Raw genomic sequence first — 24,956 nt, forward strand, 5'->3', positions numbered from 1 at the left:
ATGAGAAGAAACACACATCCCTTAAGGAAATTCCTGCAATCCCTTACTCCCAGGTGGTAATAACCTGTGCTTTTTTTATTTTGATGCACCACATACAGTGACCCGGCACACGCATGCGTGTACACACACACACACACACACACACACACACACAAACATTAATATTGATACATGTCCACTCAAAGAAATGATCACTTTTTCCTAAGTTACTTCAATGTGACAAGAGAACAAGTGTGATTCCAGGACATAAACTGACTGCAACACCCTGCACTGAAAGATATAAATCTATAATATTTCCTTATTAACAAGCACTGAGAGGCAAATTTTCTTTTTCTTTTTCTTTTTAAATAAATTTTATTGATTTAAGAGAGGAAGGGAGAGAGAGATAGAGACATCAATGAGAGAGAATCATTGATCAGCTGCCTCCTGCACACCCCCTACTGGGGATCGAGCCAGCAACCTGAACATGTGCCCTTGATCGGAATCAAACCTGGGACCCTTCAGTCTGCAGGTCAATGCTCTATCCACTGTGCCAAACCAGCTAGGGTGAAAAGCAAATTTTCTTAATACTCTGTTACAGCAAATCCATGGATGAGTGCATTGTCCATGCATCAAAAGTCATGAATCATAAGAGACCACAGAGATCAATGTCTGGGAAAAATATTTTACAATTACCAGGGCACGTGTACATATTATAACCACATTTCTGAGGTAACTGCAGTAAGGATAAAAAGAAAAATCACTGACCCACAGGTGAAAGATCCTACAGTCTTCTAAGCAAAGGCAAAATCTCTTGTCAAAAGGTGGCCGTCTGACGTTTTGAAATGGCCTAGGCCCTAGGGTCTGATCCATAAGTTGGAGATTGGCCAAACTATCCCAATCAGCTCAGATCTTTGGAAAGCAGTCAGGCAGTACTTAGGGATAACGCTGTACACTGCTTAGCCTCTGAAAGCAGAGCTGACACAAAGGCTTGTCTATAGGTGGATCATTTGGGAAGTAATATCAGCAGAAATGAGGAACTGGGGGACTGAAATAGGGAAGAAGGGGAGACCAGTACAAGGAAGCATTTTCAAGTTGGCAACCAGTGCTGGCAACTTGTACTCAATCCCACAGGGATCTTGCTAAGAGCTGGGTCTCAGAACTGTCCTTTGGCTCGTATCCTCCAAAGGTCAAGAGTAGCCTTGTGACTATTTATCACCTCCCGCCATTACCCCGTTTCACTGAGGGGTGAGGCTCTACTGCACCATACCAGCACTACACTGGTTGCAGCCTGTGCACCTGCCTATCTCTGATCTCTGCAGAGATAACCAGAGCAGGAGGTGGGACTGAGAAGATGCTGGTTATGCATAAGAGGCACTGGATAAATATGATAGTGCATTTAGTAAGGTCCTATGGCCCACCAATTACTCTCCTGTACATTTAGACCAACTCTATTTTCCCTCAGGTTTCTAAGGAGACAAGTATGATACTGTTTACTATGTTTGTGGCAGGTGTCTGTTGCTAGAGGAATAGGAAAGTAAAATGTGGTGGATACATATCATAAAATATTATGCACAAGTTAGAGCAATAAATTCAATGTAAATCCAGCAATATGAACAGGTTTTAAAGGGTTAGTGGTAAGTTAAAAAATATCAACGAGAGAGAGAGAGAGAGAGAAGAGAGAGAGAGAGAGAGAGAGAGAGAGAGAGAGAGAGAGAGAGAGACATGTATGTCAGAACTTTCCTCTTTCCAAATTCATGGGCAGACATCAGCAAATATTTCTTTTTTTAAAATCTCTTCCTGGGTATAGTTCCCTGCCTTTCCACAACACCCCTCCCCACCCCCCCCGCGACCACCAACTACTAGATAATTTATATTATTTGAGACCTATTTTCAAATCAGAGATGGCAAAGTGCTTGATCCTTTAAGTAATAAAATTGTAAAAATAAAAATACTTCAAAAATTTCAGATGAAAGTAAGATAGTAATCAAAAATGGAAGAAAAACCCTGGGAATTAATAGTGGAGATCAAATTGGAATGCTATTAAAGATTAAATAAGAATCCCCCTTGCACCCAAAAAAAGAAGAGTTATTGAGGATGCCACAGACAGGTCTCTCCCCCTTCTCAAACGACTCAAAGTGCCGAATCCACGTAGCCAGGGCAATACTTTATAACTAAGAAAGCCAGGAAAACACCTTAAATGATCAAAAGACAGAGCCATATAGTGACACTAAAGGACTACACCAATGATTCCCCTTAAAGATACCTGTGCTTTTGATAAACTTTGTACTTCTTTTGTGACTAACTAAAACTGAGTCAAATAATGGTGCTTTTCTTTTTGTCTTTGACTTCTAGGATATTCAGGATTTAATTTTTGCTCAAAGACAGATATTGAAATGAGACAATTAGAGAAAAGCGGTTTGGTTAAACAACACAAAACAAAAAGGTAAATACTACAGTATGATGAACCTTGAAATCATTAAACTGAAAGAATCCAGACACAAAAGGCCACATATTATATGATTCCATTTATATGAAATATCCAGAATAGAGAAGTCCATAAAGACAGAAAGCAAATTAGTGGTTTTCTTAGGGTTGGAGAAGGAGAGGGAGAAGAGGAGAGGGGATGGGGAGTGACTACAAATAGGTATGGGGTTTCTTTGGGGGATGATGAACATGTTCTAAAATTAAACAGTGGTTTTACAATTCTGTGAATATATTAAAAGTCACTGAATTACACACTTTTTAAGGGTGACTCTTATGGTATGTGAATTATATACCAATAAAGTGGTATATGTGCCTTTTTTATATTTAAATTACCTAATAATTATAAAGCATTTGGAGAAGAGTCTGGTATATGGTAAGCTCTTAAAGCATAAATCAAAATTACCTAAATCACTCTTCTTGTCCAAAGTACATATGATTATGTTTGGATTAATCTAACATTAGAGCTGGTTACTTTTCTTTTGGACACAATGCTTGTCGTGGTGATAATGGGCCAGATGTATGCTAAGTAGCAGAGAAAGGCCTGTTTAAAATTAAAAATGCACAGGGTTCATTTACATTAACATAATTCCCATTCAGAGTAGTTCATTTATCCACTCTCAACACAGAAGGAATTCCTGTCTTTTTCTAGAGAAGCCACATGAACAAAAAACACAGTGAGGTAGAACTTTGATACAAAATCTAAACAAGTTATATGAAATGTTCCGTGGAAAAGAGATTCCTTGAAAGTATTCATATTAAAGGTTTTGGGAGTAGTTGGTACAGATCAACAAGGATTTTCTGAGCATTTACCGTTTGGAACATGGTGAGAAGCTTGATGAACTGTATGACTATCATGAGCAGAGGAGACCATTGTGGTGAGGTGGTAGGGAGGTACTGAGGCTGGGTGCTGGTTGGGACTAGGGAGGAAATCGGTAAGGGCAGACTAGGAATGAAAAAATTCAGGAAAACCAGATGGAACCACCTGCAAAATTCCCTTAGAAAGTGAAACTCTAAGAAACGGAGGGCTCTAGTTCAACACTGCGGTTTTCTGCGTAAATATGATTCTCCCTGTGCTGGAAGAGAGAAAATTGCAGGACTGGAATAAAGAAAGGTATGTTCCTGGTGAGAAATGATGTGCCAATGAAGGTTATTTTAAGAAACACACTGACTGGGGAGGGGGAAGTACAAATGCTGAGATTACTGATGTGAAGGTAGAGGGAGTGAAGTGGTTCGCTCCCTTTCAGAAGCTCTTTGTTCTAAATAGACTTCAGCCATTGGGCCCATGTAGACAAGGGAGTTTGGAGGTACCCACAGAAGAGCTCACAAGTGACTAGAGGCTGATCAGAATCCTTGGGCGAGACTGGGGGCAGGGTGAAGGGAAACCCAGTTCTCTTCCCTCATATTTCGGGCTTGAAGGCCTCAGGACTATTTGTGTGGCTATACTGAAGGAAGTGAGGTGAGAGAGAAAGAAGAGGTTAGGAAAAACAGCACCAATTTTTAAAAAGTTTTATTTTCTCTACCACTTTGAAATTTTTTTTAAGGAAAAACAGTAAAAATAGAAAAATAACCATTTATGTGGCATAGTTTCAAACCTGGACTTCCTTTTCCTGTTTCTCAAAAACTGTGACCTAAGTGTTTTTTTAAAAAAATGACTCCTGAGAGCCTGGTCTCAGCCACTGACTGTGCAAGAGATGGTAGCCTTGTAGCAGCAGACATGTTGTTTATGGTTATCCAAACCCAACACCTTCCTTAATGAGAAAGGAAGCAATAAAACAGGAACAGTGGACAGGCCAGCTGGCTAATCAGCCTGGCAGGAGGCCCACCCTCCAAAAGAAGCTGGAGTCCATTAATTCCAGCCTCTCATCTACTCAGAAATCAACCTTCCCCAGGACATCAGGAAGAGCAGTAGCTCTTTAAGAAACCAGAACTTATCTCCTGTATCATCAGTTCAAAGCTTCAGGAAGCTTCTTAAACCTTTCCTGTGCACAGAGCTCCTCTGGGGGGTGCCTCTGCCTCTTTGTCCCGTATTATATTTACAAAAGGTTCTGGTTAGAGTTCAGTAATGTCCCGATGTTTCCTTACATTCTTCTTGTGTATTTTTGACTTTAAACTACCTCCTATTGGAAGAGGAGGGGATCATTTCATTCTGCCCTCTCCTTCCTCACTGCCCTGTTCTGGGTGCTAGATCTCACCACTTCTTCCTCAGTCCTCCTGACAAGTCCACCCTCCACACTGCTGTGTGTGATCACAGAGGTCTGTGTAATTAGTTAGGGGATGTACTAAGAGTAACTTGTTTGTAATAAATTTGAGAGCAGTGATCTGGGGAATGATTTAAAAAAAAAAAAAGATTCTAAGTTGTCACAGTAACATTCTTTTCATTTACCAGAATTATAAGATGACTAGAGGCCCAGTGCATGAAAATTCATGCACTTGGGGCGCACGGGGGGGGGGGGGGGGGTGTCCCTCAGCCCGGCCTGCACCCTCTCACAATCCGGGACCCCTTGGGTAGGGTCCCTAGGCTTGGCCTGAGATCAGGGCCTATCGGGGCTTTCCTTCCCCAGGATGTAGTCAGCTGGCCCCACCCCCGCCGCTGCCACTGCTTGCCATCTGTGCAGCGGTGCCCCCCCTTCCCTGCCACTGGTGGCCTCCCTCTGCAGGTGACAGGTTGGGGTGCAATGGCTTGGCTGGCCTGGGCCTCCCTCTTTCTTGCTGGGGGGCGGGGCCAGCCCTGCGAGGGGCCGTCTGCCTACCTGATCACCCTTAACTGCTCACCCACCTACCTGATCACCCCTAACCACTGGTCTACCTACCTGATCACCCCTAACCACTCTGCCTGCCTGCCTGATTGCCCCTAATGCTTGCTTGGGGGCGGGGCCAGCCCGGCGAGGGGCCATCTGCCTACCTGATCTCCCCTAACTGCTTGCCTGCCTACCTGATCACCCCTAATCACTCTGCCTGCCTGCCTGATTGCCCCTATCCACTTGCTTGGGAGCGGGGCCAGCAAAGACTTCTGGTTGATCAGCCTCTGGTTGTTAGTACCCAGGGTTTTTATATATTAGGATTCCTTAACTGGGAGAAAAACTACAGAGCCATTAACTGCACACAACCCATGGTCAATTTTATACATTTGTCCATGGGAGTATGTTAGACATCGTGAAATAACAGTGAGAACCACTGAGCCATTGGAATCCGATGCCAACTACTTTAATTAACTTGGTATCTAAGATACTTCATAAACCCCTTAGTGACCTCTTCTGCCCTCCCTCACCACAACACCTCTGGTTTACTACACAAAATGGACTCATCATTTCCAACTACACAATCTTATTTTAGGTGTTCACTGATTACCTTCTCCCCATATCCATTCCTCACCCAGATTATCTGATTTTTTTTTTTCATGGGTTAATTTATGTTACCTCCTGTGTGAAACTTTAGTCAAACCTTCAGAAAGTTACTTTTCTCTTTTGGGCCCCCAAGTTCTTTGAACCCGTCTCTGACCTTAACCTTATTATACCAAGTTATAATTTTCTGTTTGCCTATTTGTTTTCCTTCCTATACTATAAGCATTTTTTCCTTTTTTGCATACCCTATAGAACATTTTTTAAGTACTTGTGAAATAAATGAGATAATGAAATAACTTGAGATATTTACTGATGAAAAGGTCAAATTTCATAGAAGAAAATTAACAGCCTCAAAACCGTAACAGCAAATATCAAATACTTATAGTTGCAGTTTAGGACTCTGTCCACTTTCTAGTTGAGTTTTCCTGTTTGAGACCTAGAGGCTTCTACTGACTAAACTGCTTCCATATTTAATATGTCCTTAAGTTAGACAAGCCGAGCTATTCTGAGCTCAGCCATTCTCAACACATTCTCTTGATTTATTTCTTCTGTCTAATGCACTTCCTGTCAGTTTCATTAATTTTTTTCTGTATAATTTCTTTTTATCATCTCCCTGTTCCGGAGTGCTACATTTTGCCCATTTTCTTTCGGTATTAGATCAATTTTTAATTTGTGGCTTCTGTGTCATTTTTAGGATTTAAAATTGCATTCTCTGCTCTTATTATCTCAAACCACAGAAAAGCAATTGAATGTAATTGCAAAAAAAACATAAAATTAAAATAAGACATACACAGAAAATATAAAGTCACCAGGGAGGCAAGGAAATTATGAGCATATGCAGAACAATAAAGAAGAAAGGTCACAGAATCCCAAAGCCATGACTTGTTCAAGGGTAAATTCTGGTGGAGGAAGAGACTAGGCAACAGCTACTTGCATATAAAGCAATCTTCCTTCCTTCCTTCCCCAGTCCTTTTCTGTCCTTCCCTCAGTCTTACTGAACAGTCTACCCACAGACAAGTGATAGGTTCCACCAGCCTCACAGGTAATTTCCTCTCGCTGAGGACATCTCCCCACTTCCATGTGTAAACATTGGTATATCACCCCAAGTTGCCTCTCCCTTCTGAAGAAGCTTCTTGCCCAAACAGCCATTTGTTCCCAGGGCCATTCCTCCAATGTCCATGGGCAGCATATAGCTCCACAATGTCATGCCTTGCACATATCAGGACCAAAAGCCTGTGCACATGAAACATATTAATGAAGTCCACTGAATGAATGCAAATAACTCCCTGAAAGGCCTTGTTATCTTCCACTAATTTTGTGGTAACATTAGATATTATCTAATATTGTGCTTCCAACTCTCATTCAGTCCTGATTTCTAAGAGATGAACCCCAAATTACATGAACTGATTTGGAGATTAAATTAATGTTCTTTCACCAGGAACATTCAGTATTCTTCTTTTTAAAAAAATATATTTTTATTGATTTCATAGAGGAAGGGATAGGGAAAGATAGATAGAAACAATGATGAGAGAGAATCACTGATCGGTTGCCTCCTGCATGCCAACCACTGGGGATCGAGCCCGCAACCCAAGCATGTGCCCTGACCTGGAATCGAACCCTGACCTCTTGGTTCATAGGTTGATGCTCAACCACTGAGCCACGCTGGCCAGCCAGTATTCTTCTTTAAAAGCCTTCCTAATCCTGGGTAGTTAAGAATATAAATATTATATGGGTTATGAAATAATGGTTAACAAGTATAGGCAATGCAGATAGTGTATTGGATAGTGGTGTGAGCTCTGGAGTTAGACGGGCCTGGGTGTGAATTCTAATTTTACTACTTAGCAAGTGTGACCTTGAGCAAATCACTGGTTTCTTCAATGGGTTAGTAATATATGATGCACTCAATAAGAGGCATTTGTAACCTAAAAAGTAATACAATTATATTGCTGGAAGTTAATGATGCATATTTCACACTTTAATGATTTTGGAATCAAAATGTTTTTCATGATCAATATCAAAAGAAACTTGTCAGCTGTTTACTCTCTCTTCCAGCTGTTATTAAATTGATGGTATATTTAATAATTATTTGTGTTTAATAATCAAGAAAATATGGCTCATGGAATGAAAATGTCTTCAACTTTGGAGCACTTTTGTGGTAAAGATACCTTTCCAGCCAGAGTCCCTGATTTATCATTAGTATCTAATATATGAAAGAGCAGAGCCAAAGTTTCCCTTGCTTCATATTCTCCCATTTGCAGATGCACAGCCAAGAGGAGTCACAGAGGCTAATTTACTGGGAAGCTCATGAAGCTTCAACTTCCGGCTCTCCACTTTCACAGCTCTCTACTAACCTCTTAGGCAGGCTCTAGGAATGTGTTCACTTGTCAGATATACTTCTAAAATGTGCAGATTTGTTTGTTTCTTTTTCTAAAAGATGTCCCCAGTGTATAAGCTCTGGCTATATGAAAATCAGAATCACCCAGGAATATCACCTAAAGTATTAAAGTGACATACAAACAAAATACACAGTTTGTATTTAGGATCCTCTGCCTCTCCTGAATACTTCTTTAGCCTGTTTCTCTTCCCCTCAATCAAAACCTACTCTTGGGAAAGGGCCTTCTATTTGGTACTACAGGCCCAATGCACGAAATCCTTGCATGCGTAGGGTCCCTAGGCCTGGCCGGCCATCAGGGCTGATCCAGGCCTTCCAGCTGCCAGCCAGGGCCTTCCTCCGTTCCATGCCGCCGCCTAGTGGTAAGCACACATCATAGCGAGCAATCGAACTCCCAGTTGAACTCCCAAGGGGACACTTTGCATATTAGCCTTTTATATATATAGACTAGAGGCCCAGTGCATGAATTTGTGCATGGGTAAGGTCCCTCAGCCTGGCCGGCGATCAGGCCGATCGGGGCCTTCTGGCTGGGGGGAGGGACTGCGGGAGGTTGGCTGGCCACAGGAGGTTGGCTGTGGGAGTGCACTGACCACCAGGAGGCAGCTGCTGATCATCTGCCCCCTGGTGGTCAGTGTGCATCATAGCGATTGGTCAATCAGTCGTTCAGTAGCTTAGGCTTTTATATATATAGATTAGCACCATAGTAGGCCCTTAAACCTGTGTAGTTTACCTCTTCTTGGGTTATTTACATTTTATATCCTCATTGTACTATAGAATGAAACATTATTTTTCTAAAATGAAATATCCAGCATTAGCAAACAGAGTACAATGTTACCTTGAGCTGTAAAGAGATCTTTGCTTCACTCCTACACACATATTCAGAAGACAATCTCCTGCTGTGCCTACATGTAGGCAGAGCCCATTTATGGCTGCCTAAATCTATTTCTATCTATTTGACATTATGCTATAAAGTCAGTAGTAGATTACATTCTTCCATTATTAGATCCAAATGTGAATGAGACAAAGACATTACTTCCGTTACACTTCTTCCATTATTTGACTCTGCTCATTCACCTTCCCCTCTCTGCTTGCCTTCCTCCCTCTAACATTTATTGAGCACTTGCTGAGTGAGAAACACTAGGGTAGGCACTGGAACATTGATGTGAGCATTCAACATTAATAAATGAATGAGTGAATTAATGAATCAATCAATCAAATATTAATTTTTGTGGTGATACTACTGTTCTTGCCCTATATCTTTTCATTTTGCAGTTTGCTCATTAGAGAAGGTTAACAATACCATTGTCCTCATTTTCCCTTGTGAGCTCAGTTATTTTATAATCCTGAAGAATAACTATTATTCTTTACCTTCTTCCCCCTGGATATACTAACAGGCTCAAATAATTAGGTAAATCAGAAAGTTGGTTGAGAACAAAGTTTCTTTTTTGATCTATTAATTACTTTAAAAGGATTAAATATTCTTTTGCCTTACCTACTTCCATGATCCTGCAACTAAGATACACTGGAAAAAGTGGCACAATGTTATTGCATTTATTGAGACTTCAAAGGAGTTAATCTTTATTAAATAGAATAAGCAATCATAAGCAATGATGATATTAACAAAAGAATGATCATAGTTATATTATGAACCATATAAACCATTCCTTCCACCATACACATCTACAACCAGGAGTCCTCTGATCATGCTGTAAGACAAACTGTATAAATATGAAGTTGTCTATACTTCAGGTGTTAGCCTAAATGTTACTCCTCCTAGAAGGACTTCTTATATTTCTCTTCCCTTAGAAAGTAAATATTTCCCTCTATGGGTACCCATAGCACCTGATATGTCCCTATATAGGATATATCACACCTTATTATTGTTGCTTGCTTCATTAACTATTTTTCCACTAGACCATAAGATCTATGAAGACAACCACCACATCAGTCTTATTTACCATTTTATCCTCAGGGGTCTGAAAAATACTAAGAATATTATAACCAACTGATAAGTCAAGGAAGAAAGGGAAGAAAAGAGAAAGGAAGGAAGGAAGGAAGGAAGGAAGGAAGGAAGGAAGGAAGGAAGGAAGGAAGGAAGGAAGGAAGGAGAAACTATTAGGGAAGCCAATTGTTTGGTTTATTTAGTATTTAAAATGCAATCATATGGATAGACTTTTGGAAATACTTCCCTTATGACTGTGATTTCACCAACTCCTTCCTGTGCTTGTTGAACGGCTGAAAATAATATCAAAAAGTGTTATTTCCTCCTCTGATTCCTCTAGGAGATGACACAAATCATTGAGTCCAAATTACTTAAGCCAAAGTGGTTCTTCTTGGTTCTTATATCATTGTTTTGGAGTCAGCCCAGTTATCCACACTATACCATCTGTACTATATCCTAAACATCTCTCACTTTTCCATCTGACTCTTGCCTGTATTGTTAGATTCTCAACCCTTTTCCCTTGACGCATCTCCCAAAGTACAGATAGATGATTATCCTCATTCTAATGGAAGGGAGAGAGAGTAGGGATCATCCAAAGAAGTTGGTGTCCAAACACTCTGTTTAGCTTTCAAAAGTATCATACAGATGTTCATATCACAACAATTCACCCACTGCTCAGAAAACTGACAATTCTTATAAGTGGTGTCTAAATTTGGAAATCACAGCTGTTTTTAGCAATTGAGTTACTGTCTTTCAGGTGCCAAAAATATCACCTATCATATTCTCCAGGGTTCAAAGAAAGAGGAAAGAGGGAAAAAGGCAAAACAAAAAACAAGTTGAGGATAAAGGTAGCATGAAGCTTCTCCAGTTTCATAAATTATTAAAAATAACTACAGTAACTAAAACCACAATAGTAATAGCATTAAGAACTAAGTTTCAATAGCAATTAACAGAACAGGACTTCACATGACCTTCCTAACCTTCCTGAGAGGGAAGGAAGATAGTGCTCTTAAAGAAACAGAATCAGAGAAATTAAGTTAATGTCCCGACGTCACACAACTAAGCCTAAGCTCCAACCCAAGCCACGAGACTTCAAATCCTGTATCCTATCTCTTATTCAAACAGCCTCACCACTGATTTACCTTACCAATTCCACTTTGTGCTTTAGTCAGAAATATGCCCTTTTCTATCACTGTGGGCTTAGGGATATCAGTGTGGGGGGAGGTGTTATTAGGACTTCTCTGAAGTTCCCGAAGTACAGAAAAACACACACAAAGATATCATTTCTAGCTTTTGGGTGAGGGCTTCAGGTATATACATATTAAAATCCTACTTGGCTCATCTCCGAAGAACTGGTTTTGGGGCTTACAAGAAAGAAGTTGGCCACTCTGCTCTGGTCTTCACTTTGGTCTCTAACTTCCCATACCCCTTCCTACCCACAGGGGACTTCAGGAACTGAAAAACAACATTTCAACTGGCAAAGCTTGGTGACCCTTTTCTGATCTTCTCCCAGCTCTCATCTCCCCAGGGCAGGCCAGTATCTAGCACATCCTGGGCTGTGCTGAGAGAGACTCGTCCTGAAGGCCCTAACATTAGAGCCAATGAAGAGTCCGTCCTGTGAGTCAAGTCTCAGAGAATCTGTGATCCAGTCACACCCCCAGCAGATACCCATTTAAGGCAATATCTAGCAGGAGTTTTGTAAGAGAGAGTTGTAAAGAGAAAACTAATGAGGGAAATGACTGAAGGCTACTAAATGAAACAGGGAAGATGGAACTTTGGCTGACAGTATTTTCAAAAATAACTGCAAAAATATTTCTGGTCCTAGATGCTCTTCCAGAATCTTGCCACTTTCCCATCAAGAGGAGTTTATTTCCTTTGCCCTTGAATTTCCATCAGTCTTAGTGACTTCTCAGGGTAGATTAGAAAAGGTGATACCATTTCCACCTGGCTCTCTCTTGGGCATCTATTGGACTTTAGAACCTTGGGAGGAAGCCCAGGCTACATCAAGAGTTCATATGAAGGTATTCCTGTTAGGAGTCCCACAAAGGTGCTGGTCAGCAGCTGGCGTCAACTAACTGCCACACTCAGGAATCAACAAGCCCTTCTGATGCTTCTAGTTGAGAGCCTTTGAGTCATCCCAGCCTTTGAGTCTTTCAGTGGGAGCTTCAGGCAACGTGCAGCAAAGACGAGCCATCTCTTCCGCATGTAGGTCATTTCTCTTAGAGGCTCCACTATTTCTCTCTGACACTGTACTTTGCCCTCCCCATCCAAGTCCATCAGACATGTTTTCAAAGGTCTGAATCTCAAATGTGCAGTTTGCGCCTTTTTCCTTAAGTTTCTCTGGCCTTGCCTTCACAAATCAGGAGGTGAGCTTAGCTTATTAATTTCAGTCTTTGAACATTCCATGATGGTTAAGGAGTATGCAGTGGTGGAGAGTAATGGGTTGTGAGGAGAAAGGAAAAATATCCAGCATTAGCAAACAGAGTACAATGTTACTTTGAGCTGTAAAGAGATCTTCCCACCATGGAAAAAATCCCAACACCTTTGTCTTAGTTCTGACTTAGAACTTTTTGTTCTACTTTAAAAATTATATGGGCACAGTTAAAACCTTCACAGTCAATATTGTGATATCATTGAATCATTTTACTTCCACTGTGATCAGGTCAAACCAAAAAGTAAAAAATATAGGGAGTTATCTATCCTGTACACTGCTGTAATACAAACACTTGGAATAGTGCCTGGAACACAGTAAGCACTCAATAACTATCTACTGAATGGAAGAACAAAGAAATAAATGAGATAAAATTCTCCCCTCCACATAAGCACAATATGCTTAGAAAACTGTAGTATTCAATAGGTTGACATTGTACTATCAGCTGGGTTTTTATGTTCAAAGCTCCAGGGGTCAGATTCATGTGGGGCTTTCCATTTATATTTTGACTTGAGCAAAGACAAATGTTGTTGGTGGAAATTAGGCTCTTCCACAGGATTGTAAGGAAAGCATTCCGAGGATCGATGCACTAGAGATTGTGGTGTGGCAAAGTTTATTTGTGATGCAGGTTCTCTTCTTGGGTTTCCAATGTCCCATCTCCCACCGTCCCACCATGGAAAAAATCCAACCATGTCTTCAGCAGGGCCAAAGCAAAAGCCAGAGGAGCAAAGGTCAGAGGAGGTCATAATCATCGATATGAAAGGTGAGGGGGGTCTAAACCACAAGACCTGCAATCTGCTAGGGGAGGAAAGGTTACCCTGGTGGGGGGGGGGTGAAATCCTTAAAAAAAAAAAAAGAATAGGTTGACATTGTACATATTAAGTAATATGTTTCTAAACCTGCTTAAAGTAAGTATTAAACCTTAGAAGTGTGAAGTGTGAGTTCCTCAAGGGTAGACACCATGTCTTATTCCATTTTGTATTCCAGCACCTGGTACTTTGCTTGGTACTTGCTAAGTGCTCAGCAAATATTAAAAATTTCAATATTAAAAACTAAATGAATGTCAAATACTGACAGAGATATTTCAAGTCATTTATTTCTCCCAGGCTTTGCCTAGTAGAAGGCAGTGACAGATAAGTGCTGGCCAATGCACCTGATCCTCAGACAGAACAGACTTGGGTGCAAAAGTCCAGAAGTCCTGAGGCTTCTCAGCCTTTGATAACAAGGGGACTCAAAAGGATATTTGTAATTCTATGTATGACATTGGTATGAATGCAAAGAAGGGTATAGACTTCCACTTTAGTGAATCAAAAGTACTTTTCTATAATTGTTCTACATGGGATTTTATTTCACAGCTAATTTTATACACAAACCATTTCATTCACTTGTACATTCACTTATTTACTTGTCCTATATTAATAGGGGCCTATCTGTTGCTATTATTCTGCAAAGATTTGTTTAATCTGATCAAGAGATAGTTAAGTGTTCAAAAGGTCCCCATTCCCTGGAAAAGGACCTAAGCAACAAAAGATGTGAAATCACCATTTTGTAGAGACAGATGGAAATTGTAGACATAAAATCTCCATGGTTCAGAATTAACTAATCCAGTATATTTCAAAATGTGATCTGCATTGGGTAAAATCACTTAAAGGGAGACTATTAAATACAGAGATGTCTGGGATCCACTCCACACATACTAAGTCAGAATAACTTCCTGAGCAAGTTCTGGTGATTTGACTGTACTCAAGTTTGAGAACTATTAACCAAACAAGGTGTCTTGTTAATAGGACCTATATGCAATTGCTGAATATAATATGGCTTTCCTCACATCTCTACAAAAGTAAGATGTTACTTGGCTGGTTTTAAGACATTTAGAAATAGTGTAAATATGGCTCAAAATTGCCAGTTCCCCAGATCAAAATTTCACTTAATAAATGTAATCATCCTCTTCTTTACCTAACCCCAAATAAACCCCTGCATTTAAAAAAGAAAATAAAGTAAACCTATCCTTAAGAAACTCACAATTTAGAAGCAAACTATTACAAAATATTTGTTATTGAACCTTGGTATATCACATTTAAACCCTTCTCCATTTGAAAAACAATAAACAATCGTCAACTGTGAGGGGGAGCTCTGGACCATGCAAACCTGGACTAACTATTTTTCTACCCTGGTTCCCACAGTGCTGCCATTCAGCTGGGCCCCATTGACCTTTCCTTGCCTCATCCCCAAATTGACTCCTCTTCTTCCCAGGGGACTTTTACTCACTTTCTGAATTTTCCTAATCTGGTCAGAGAGTGTATCTAACAGGCGAGTTTTCAGGAAGTCCATCACCTTGACAACTCGGCCATCAATGTAGCAACTGGAATAAAAATAAAATAAGAATCAGATAAAATCTTGAGCAGAAGACTACATATACTTCTCTAGTCAGAGGTGTCTATTGCCTGAAGAAACCGACCAGGGTTCACTTGGATTCTTATATCCTAGAAAGTTTGATCCCGGGTACTTTTCAAATAAATAATATACTTTTTACTTTTTCTTCTTTTTAAATTGTATTAAATTCATTGGGGTGTCATTGGTTAATAAAATTTGATAGGTTTCGAGTGTACAATTCTATAATACATCATCTGTATATTGCATTCAGTGTTTACCACCCAAAGTCTAGTCTCCTTTCGCCTCCATTTGTGGGCTAATATTGTGATTTTTTTTCAACCTTTATCACATGAAACTTCATTGCTTACTCTATAGAAATAGACAGGAATCCATAAAACAATGGAGAATGGAGAAATGGAGAAAAGGTTAATGGAGAAAAGGTTACATCCCCCCCCGGCCCCCAGGGAATGTAATTTAACACTCATTCCATATCATCCCTACCCATACCTTAAAGTAATAAAAGTATGTGAGAGGTTTGAAAGAATACTCAAACATTTTTATAGGTTTCCACACTTATAAATAAGAAAACAAACATCAACCACAATAATGTGATTTAGTGTAGTGAGTGAGTCTTCAAGGTTTCATCTCCAGTTCACCTCCCTGGGCAAAATATCTTGTGGTCAACCTTCTCTTACCATCTTCAAAGTAAATGAATAGTGAATGAATGAATAAACAAATAAATGAGTCAGATAGATTAAAGTCCAGGAGCCCTCTCCTAAAATAGTGAGAAGGCACTCATGGGTGTGTCCAGGTTTTGTTAGGTAGCTTCAGTGAAACATTAAGTTGTGCTGATACTACACTGTGAACATTTGACTCCAACAGTTGCATCCAGCTTTGTGAGTAAGCTCTTTGTGAATTCTTATTCAAAGTCGAAGCTGAGACTGGCCCAGGATTAAGTGACTTTCATTATCTCAAACCTCCCCACCCCTATCTTTAAAAAATTCCAAATTAAATCCATTTAAATCAATGCTTATGACTCTCGGGTGCCTTTTCCAACCCACTCGGGTCTTCTTGGCTGATGACTAATGATAGATTATTTCATTTTTAATAAGACACCAACCTATCAGTACACGTTATTGAACTATGTGAAAATTCTTTTTTAATTATAAATTCCCATACCAATGTATGATGTAGTAGAATGGTTAATTCTTTTTTAATTATAAAGCAGGTGCTCTGGTTGAAGTGAAGGTGGGAGATGAACTCCACCCATTCAGCCCCCCTCAGACATTTCCACAGAATCCAACATTGGCATGTTGGAAAGAGTATGGGTTTGGGAGCCAGAGATATCCAAGTTCAGATTCCAAATCAGGTATTTCCTATCTAAGTGATATTGCACAAGACAGTTGGCCTCTATCAGACTTAGTTTTCTTATTCTTAAAAGAGAGGTAACATATCTACTTCTCAGTATTAACTAAAGATTAAGTACATAAACCTAGTGTCTGCACACAGTAGGAACTCAACAACTCTTAGGTGTTTTTTTTTTTTTCCCTAATTTCTCTAATTTTCAGCTCACAAAGATGGGGTCATAAACAATATGGGACTGATTAAATTAGTGTGAGTATAGAATTCTAAAAATAGAATTGTATCAGGGTACATGCTTTTGAAAATTTTTGTGGTTACTTATTTTAGGGAATAAAAGGAAAACAATGGCATGACCTTTCACCTCATTCCTGGTACAGATGCTATACTCAGGTGCAATAAACATTTATTATGTGCAATACATAGTGCTAGGCATGTCCATTACCTCCTATTAGTACTTCACTATTAGCACCCCTGATTTTTTTTGAAAAGTTGTGATTAGACAGCATATAACATTTGCAACAGCATGGATGGAACTGGAGAGCATTATGCTAAGTGAAATAAGCCAGTCAGAGAAAGATAAATATCACATGATCTCACTCATTTATGGAATATAATGAACAACATAAACTGATGAACAAAAACAAATCCAGAGACAGAGAAACATCGATCAGACCGTCAAACCTCAGAGGGAAGGTGGGGAGGTGGGTAAGTGGGAGAGATCAATCAAAGGACTTGTATGCATGCATATAGGCCTAACCAATGGACACAGACAACAGGGGAGTGAGGGCATGAGTGTGGCGGGGGGGGGGGGGGGGGGGGGGGGGGGCGGGGGGGACGCGTAATGGGAGGATAAGGACACATATGTAATAACTTAATCAATAAAGAAATTTAAAAATATAATTCATGCAATGTTAATCTAACACATACTAAAGAACATGAATAGTTGTTGCTATTTTACATTATGTCTAGGCATATAATAAAAATGCACTGTAATAAATGTTCTTTTATGTTTTAATCAAATATATTATAGTTTCCTCCTTTCTCTTTGTTAGCTCCAGTATCTATTTTAAACATCAAAGTTTATAAATGTTGCTGGCAACACGTACAGTTAAATACTGATTGAGATAAAAAATGCCAGATGTACTTTTTCAATGTACACCCTCCTATCCCACACAACCCATGGTCCAGGGTTGAGGGGCTCTTCACTCTCTCCCTCCTTCCTTTTGTTTCTTTTCTCAAGTACACAGAACTTGGAGTTAGATAACCTTAGTTCAATCCCAGCTTTGCAACTTACTACTTATATGATTACTGTGTTTCCCCTAATTTAAAATTGATTTAACAAGAAACTATAGTATTTTTACAGGGCTACTGTATCTATCAAATCAGAAATCAAAATGCTGGGCACAGAATCTAGCACATAAAAGGAACTCAATATGCAAATCTAGCCTCCAGGTTACTTAAGAGCCCAAGGTGGCAGTAAGCTAGACTGTAACACCATGGGATGGGGTGAGCAGGGCAGCATCCGTCTGGGGAAGGAGAGCATGTTCATTCACTCTAGGATTTGGAATGGGGGAAGTATGGAGCAGCAAGAACAGACAATCCCAGTAGGTGGGAGGCAGAGGGAGGGATGGAGAGGGTTGTGATTATGTTTTAAAACTATGGAGCTTGAAAAGACCTTTATGGTCATGTGGTATAAAGCATGTTAGCTTGCTACATCATCCCGGAAAAGTGATTATGTAGGACAGGGAATCCACTTTCATATACTTATGAGTACTGTTCCACCATACTACAGCTTGAATCCATGAAAGGCTCTTCTAACATGGGTCTAAAATTTGCTTCCTGTTATTGTTCACTCAATAGCTATTTTCTTAGACCCAAGAAATAGTCTAATTCCTCCTTCATTTAACATGTAGGGGGGGGGGGGAATTCCCATAAAAACGTTGACTTGAGCTTTTTAGAGCCTGTTGTTGGCCCCACATTTAACCTAACAAGCTGGATTCAATCATTCTCAGTTGGTCTCAGGCTTTTCTGGGGCTGTGAATTATATTGGGGCAGGGGAGAGCTGCAAGCAGGAAATGCGTGTGACAAGGTTATCTTATCTCAATAGTGCAGCTAAGAAGGGATCTGGGTCTAAGTAAGGGAGTTCATGGAAAGATGTAAAAGTGAGAGCCTGTAAAGGAAGAACTAATAAAATAAAACTTCTGTGGAGTGTAAGAAAAAGAGGAAGGGAGCCAGTGATGACCACAAACTTATGAGAGAGAATATTTTGGAGAATACTGTTGCCAAGGACATGCAGGCCAGTCAGACTAGGTTTTAGGTTTGTCAAAGGAGATGAACAATTCTGTTTGAAATATCAAGGATGCAGAGAATATCAAAGAGGGAATATGCAACAGGTAGTTGGAGAAATAAAGAGGAGGTACAGAGAAGAGTTATGACAGGTGATGATAACCTGGGTGTCTTTTTCAGTTTATAAGTAATAAATGGAGCCATGGATGTAGATGAGCTCTTCAAGAGAACAAAATAAGTTAACAGATGTAAGTCACCCTCTAAAATGCTTCTTAAATATGACCCTGGGCATTGCCTCTACCTCTGACTCCACTAAGAATCCCTTCCGTCCCCAACCTGACCAACATGGTGTCTTTTTAATAACCTCGGTCTGAATCAAATCCACATTTGGATGTCAGAGGAAGCCCCATAGTATGCTGAGAAGTTTCAGCAACTTTCATTTGCAAACTTAAACCCACGTTTATATTGTACTGTGGAAACAGGAACTTTGGTCCCCCAGAATTTAGTATCACTTTCAAGAGGGGATAATTTAACTATATGTATGAATCTGATAAATACCTAAGCCCTTTTTTTTGGGAACCCTTGAACATTTAGCTTTTGTACTTAACCCCTCAGAAACTGCTAACAAAGCATTCAATGCCAATAATCATTGGTTATTTAAAAATCCCTGCCTGTTACAGAGCTTTTGGTTCTCTGATAGTGGCTGCCTGTAGTAATGGGCCCAGGATATCATTTATATTTGGATATGAAGGAGGTGGGATAGCCTGTGGTAACAATTTGGTAAGAGTTAATTATTAAAAATGATGAAGATGGTGATTTCTCAATAAGATTAGGTAAAAGTAGAACTGAATTCCAACTGACTGTCCAGTGCTGGGGCAACTCTCCCTGTTTTCTCTGCTTATCTCACTATGATGATAAATATAACTCTTAGCTACCAATCAGTCTCTCTACAAGAGTTAATTAATTTAGTAATGGCTACAAAGGTGTCAGAAGACTAAATAAATCAGAGAGGAAAGGAAGAATAGAGGGAAGGAAAGAAGGGAAAGAGAAAGAAAATCCATCAATTAGAGGTAATTTGACATCTTCTACATAAATCCTGGCAAAATGGTTGGTTCTAGAAATACTAAGACTGATACTTTTAGGCAAGTCATACCCCTCCTCCAAGCCATCTTGAAATTTCAGCATCTCTTAGGTTCCCTCCATAGTGACTGAGCTGTTCTACTAAAGTTGAAGCCAAGAGAGACTGTATGGGAACAACCTCTCTGTGAAGTATTCCAAATGCAATGAGGTTGAAACCTTTCTGTGTGGACAAATAGTCTGTCTCGCTCAATACCAGCAACCATCCCCCCTTCTTCTGCTGGCCTGTAGATTAGCAGTTCACATCAAGCACACATCTAGGGAGGTAGCAAAGATGGCAGAATATACAAAGTAAATGGAACCACTTACCAACTCTCTTGCCCTCAATTTTAAATTTTATTTCCAGTTTAATACCTTTCATCTTATTTAAAGTTTGCCCTGTATTTGTTTTTGCAAAAGAAATAAGGTTCATTATAGACAAGTTCGAAAATACACACAAACAACATTAAAATATAATAATGAAAAATCACTGATAAGCCCAACACCTAGAGAGATCCATTGTTAATACTTTGCTGTATAGCCTTTCATAGTTTTTCATAGTAAACACATAACATTTCCCATAATTAGTTATTTTAAAAAACTTATTCCAGATGCTATTCTATGGCATATAAAGTTAAAACTGTCCCCGACTAGACTCCCAAGCCCATCTCATTGGGATACTGACAGAAACATTAGAGACTCCCGGCATCAAATCATCTTACTCTTCCTCTAATTCCATTCTGTTCATTTAGGGAGCCTCTACCAGAGGCAGGTCTCATCTCCTTTCTGTCTCTGCTAGCCAGGTTTTAACCCTGGTTCCCCTTCCCCCTTCTCCAGGACCCTAGATTCAGTCTTCAGCATTGTACTACAATTAGCCACTTATATCCATTAGCCTCTTAAAAAATTTAATGAGGAGAGTTCCTTGGCTCCAGTAGCAGCTGGTTTTGTTTACCTGGCTCTTTACTTTAAAAGGAAAAACCTTTGCCCCTTACTATCTGACCCCTTCTTTTATTTCAGGTAATTGCATTAGTGCTGGCTTCTCAATGCTCAGGAATTTCCGGACCTATTTTGCCGCCTGCTGCTTTTAGGGAGGAGGGGCAGTCTACTCCGAATTCTAACACCCAGCCTGCTGACTGGGCAGGTAATTCCATAAGACGGGGGCCTTCCCCATTGAAGGGGAAAAGCTTGGATAATCATTAGAACAACCCTGTTGACCTATAAAACCTATTCTGACACTTGAAGCCAAACACTGGAGAGGCTGACTTGAGTCTCTCTAAAGCTTTATAAATTGTCTTTGCCCCTCCTCCAAAGGCCCTCACTCTGGTTTCCTGCTGAGTACATTCTTCACACTTGCCATTAGGTTTTCTTTCTGAGGCTCCATTATTCTTGATCCTCTTTGCAATGGGTCAACCCTCCTCTCTTGTGTTCAGAACTACTTTGGGCAAGTAAAGCTTATATAAAATGAACACTGTTACAAAAAAAGAAGAAGAAAAAAGATCATACAGAATATAGATGTTTCTTTGACTTTTTTAAACCAGTTCCTATAAAATCCACACAGCTGATTAAAGGGTTGTGGTTCAAGAACTTCTAAGAGTTGGTACTCTGAAAGACGTTATCATTGAAAAATGGTGCAAGTAAAGGTCAGTATTGTGGGCAATCTCACAGGCACATAATGGGTGCTCAAAAAAGACATTAAATGAGGCCCTGGCCAGGTAGCTAGCTCAGTTGGCTAGAGCACTGTCCTGATACACCATTGCTGTGGGTTCAATCCTCAGTCAGGACACATACAAGAATCAACCAATGAATGCATAAATAAGTGGAACAACAAATTGATGTTTCTCTCTCAAATCAGTAAGTTAAAAAAAAAAACCACACACATTTAATGAAATCATGACTGCTTGTATAATCCAACCCACAATGAGCCAAAAGGTTGGTCTTGAAGCTTAAGGGCTGTTCTAAGGGCCGCATTTTCTTGATCTTTTCTCTCTCCTAATGCCTTGCATACTTTTGGTCCTGAGTCCAGGTCGTTCTTCCTCATGAACCCTATAAGTGTATGTGGAGAAACACTGTCTTTTGGCAGAGGCTTAAACAGCTGGCCCTTCCTTGATGCTTGCAGTGCTGAGGACAGCTCTACGGGAAGCACAGAAGGACAGGGGTGGAAAAGCCATCTGCAGCTCCAGCCACCGGAGTGGGCTCTGAGGGGGGCATCTCAGAGTAGTACCAGGTGATGGTACCTAAAGTGGGGGCAGGAGTGGATCCATGTGTTTTGGGGCTGAAACTTAAATAAATTGTGGGACCCTCTTTAAGAAAAAGGAATCAAAAGTACAAAACACAAAATTAGGTACAAAAGTAAATATTTATTTAGAATGATACAATAAATCACAACAAACTCCCAGAAACTTAGAGAATCAAGTTCCTCCAGCCCCACCCCCCTCCCGCACATACACACAAACCTTTTTTAAAAAAATATATGTTTTATTGATTTCAGAGAGGAACGGAGAGGGACAGAGAGATAGAAACATCAATGATCAAACATCATTAATTGGTTGCCTCTTGCATGCCCCCACATTCGCCTCACACACATCTTTTTTGTTTCTGACCTCTTCTGGCAATTTACCAGAAATGCTTACAGAACAATGCTTCCTGATACAACCAGCCGCTAACCCCTTACCACCTAGCTAGAGTATCCAGGTTCCAAAATGAGGCAAATGTCCAAAAAATAAATCTACCCCTGTTAGTAATCTCAAGGGATACTTTCTGGTTCCATTATGATTCTCAGAAAGGGCCAAAATATGAGTAAATACAGTCATCCTCCACATAATGACATTTTGGTCAATGGAATGCATATTGATAGTAGTCACATAAGATTACTAATGGAGCTGAAAAATTCCTATCATTTAGTGACATCGTAGCAAGTTGTAAAGTTATAGCACATTATGGCACTCACCTGTTGGTGATGCTGATATAAACAAACCTATTGCTCTACCAGTCTTCTAAAAGTATAGCACATTATGTACAGTACATAATACTTAATGATAATAAATGACTATGTTACTGATCTATGCATTTGCTATTCTACTTTATTATTTTAGAGTATAATCTTTCTAATTATTAAAAAAAGTTTTCTGTAAAACAGTATGCTATGTTACTCTGGCAATAGTCTCTCACATCTCATGTTTACTAAGTCTCTCTCTCTTTTAAAAAAATTTGATTTGAGAGAGAGGAAGGGAGTGAGAGAGACAGACAGACAGACAGACATAGATTTGTTGTTCCACTCATTTATGTATTAATTGGTTGCTTCTTGTATGTGCCCTGACTGGGAATCAAACCTGCAACCTTGGCATATAGAGACAACTCTTCAACCAACTGAGCTAACTGGCCAGGGCTTTTACTGAGTCTCTTGATTACATCATTTTCTCTTGTGCTTGATTTAATCTTGTGTTGTTTTGTACAGTATCATGCTGTGTGGACCTGTAACCTAGGAGCAATAGGATGTACCATATAACTTAGGTGTGTAGTGGGCTATGCCATCTAGGTTTGTGTAAGTGCACTCTGTGATGTTCACATAATTATGAAATCGCCTAATGACACATTTCTCAGAACATATCCCTGTTAAGTGGTGCATGATAGTACTTCATATCCTTGTCCCCTATAGGTAAAGTGTTGTTTTCCCCTTGACTTCTTTCAAGGTTTTCTATTTTTCTTTGGTTTTCTGCAGTTTGAAGATATTTCTAGGCATAGCTTTCATAGTATTTATCCTACTTGGTGCTATGAGCTTCCTGGTCTATGGTTTTTTTGTCTGTTATTAATTTTGGAAACTTTTCAGCCATCATTACTTAAATACTTGAATTACTTCAAGCCATTATTGCTTCATTGTTCTTCTGCTCTGGTCTCTCTTTCTTCTCCTTTGTATTCAAGTTATGTATGTCACACACTTTGTTGTTGTTATTGTTAAGCCTCACCTGAGGAGAATTTTCCATTGATTTTTTTTTAGAAAGAGTATAAGGGAGGGGGAAAGACAGAGAGAAACATCGATGTGAGAGAGACACATTAATTGGTTGCCTTTCGCACCCCCAACCCAGGGCCAGGGATGGAGCCTGCAACCGAGGTACGTGCCCCTGACCAGAATCGAACCTGGATCCTCAGTCTGCAGGTCGAAGTTCTACCCACTGAACCAAACCGGCTAGGGCATATCACACACTTTTAAAATGTCCCACGGTTCATGGATGTTCTGTTCTGCTTTTTTTCATTCTTCATTTCAGTTTGAAAGATTTCTATTGTCCTATTTTCAAGCTCACTGATTTCTTGGATGTGGCCAGTCTCCTGACGAGCTTATTAAAGGCATTCTTCATTTCTGTTACAGTGTTTTTTATTTCTAGTACTTACTTTTGATTATTTTGTAGCATTTCCATCTCTCTTCTTACATTATCCATCTATTCTTATATATCATGTATTTTCTGTTAGATCCCTTAACATGAGTTATTTTTAAAACCCTGTCTAATAATTCCAACATCTGTGTCATATCTGACTATAGTTCTGATGCTTGGTTTGTTTGTTAAGACTATGTTTTTCCTTGCCTTTTAGTATACCTTGTAATTTTTGGTTGAAAGCCAACATGCTGAATTGTATAATAGAAACTGAGCCGAAACCGGTTTGGCTCAGTGGATAGAGCGTCGGCCTGCGGACTCAAGGGTCCCGGGTTCGATTCCGGTCAAGGGCATGTACCTTGGTTGCGGGCACATCCCCAGTAGGGGGTGTGCAAGAGGCAGCTGATCAATGTTTCTCTCTCATCGATGTTTCTAACTCTCTATCCCTCTCTCTTCCTCTCTGTAAAAAATCAATAAAATATATTAAAAAAAAAAAAAGAAACTGAGATAAACAGACTTTACTGTGAGGGTTTGGGTTGAGTTGGATTATGTTGTATGTTTGTTGCAGTTATACCTACCAGAGGCTTCAAATCCCTCTAATGTATTTGTTTGTGAGTTATCTTTTGACTTTAGGCTTCCCTAATTACTCCTCCTCAGGGAGAGACTGTGTCTTTCAGCTCTTTCAGCTATAATTCAGTTATTATATTAGCACCCTGTTGGTATGTGGTTAGGTATAGAAGAAGGAAAGTGTTCCTTAACTTTATGATTCAATCTGTCTTTTCGTGGGTCTGTATCTCTGGGCTATAAATGTCACTCCCTCCTCCCCAGTGGTATAGCTATTTCCCCTTAGCTGAGACAGGAAGGCTAGAGGGGTTTCAAT

The 24,956-nt window shown here is 39.8% G+C and overlaps 1 protein-coding gene across 2 annotated transcripts in view; it reads right to left on the reverse strand.

The window, feature by feature from the left end:
- Positions 1–24,956, reverse strand: part of HPSE2 (heparanase 2 (inactive)) — a 538,739-nt gene that overhangs the window by 131,729 nt on the left and 382,054 nt on the right. For both annotated transcript variants that reach the window (XM_079793868.1, XM_079793867.1), the window contains one exon: positions 14,841–14,934. In XM_079793868.1, coding sequence (XP_079649994.1) covers positions 14,841–14,934 — 94 coding nt within the window. The remainder of the gene's footprint in view (positions 1–14,840; positions 14,935–24,956) is intronic.

Source organism: Cnephaeus nilssonii, assembly GCF_951640355.1.
Source record: "Cnephaeus nilssonii genome assembly, chromosome: 16".
Lineage (NCBI taxonomy): Eukaryota > Metazoa > Chordata > Mammalia > Chiroptera > Vespertilionidae > Cnephaeus > Cnephaeus nilssonii.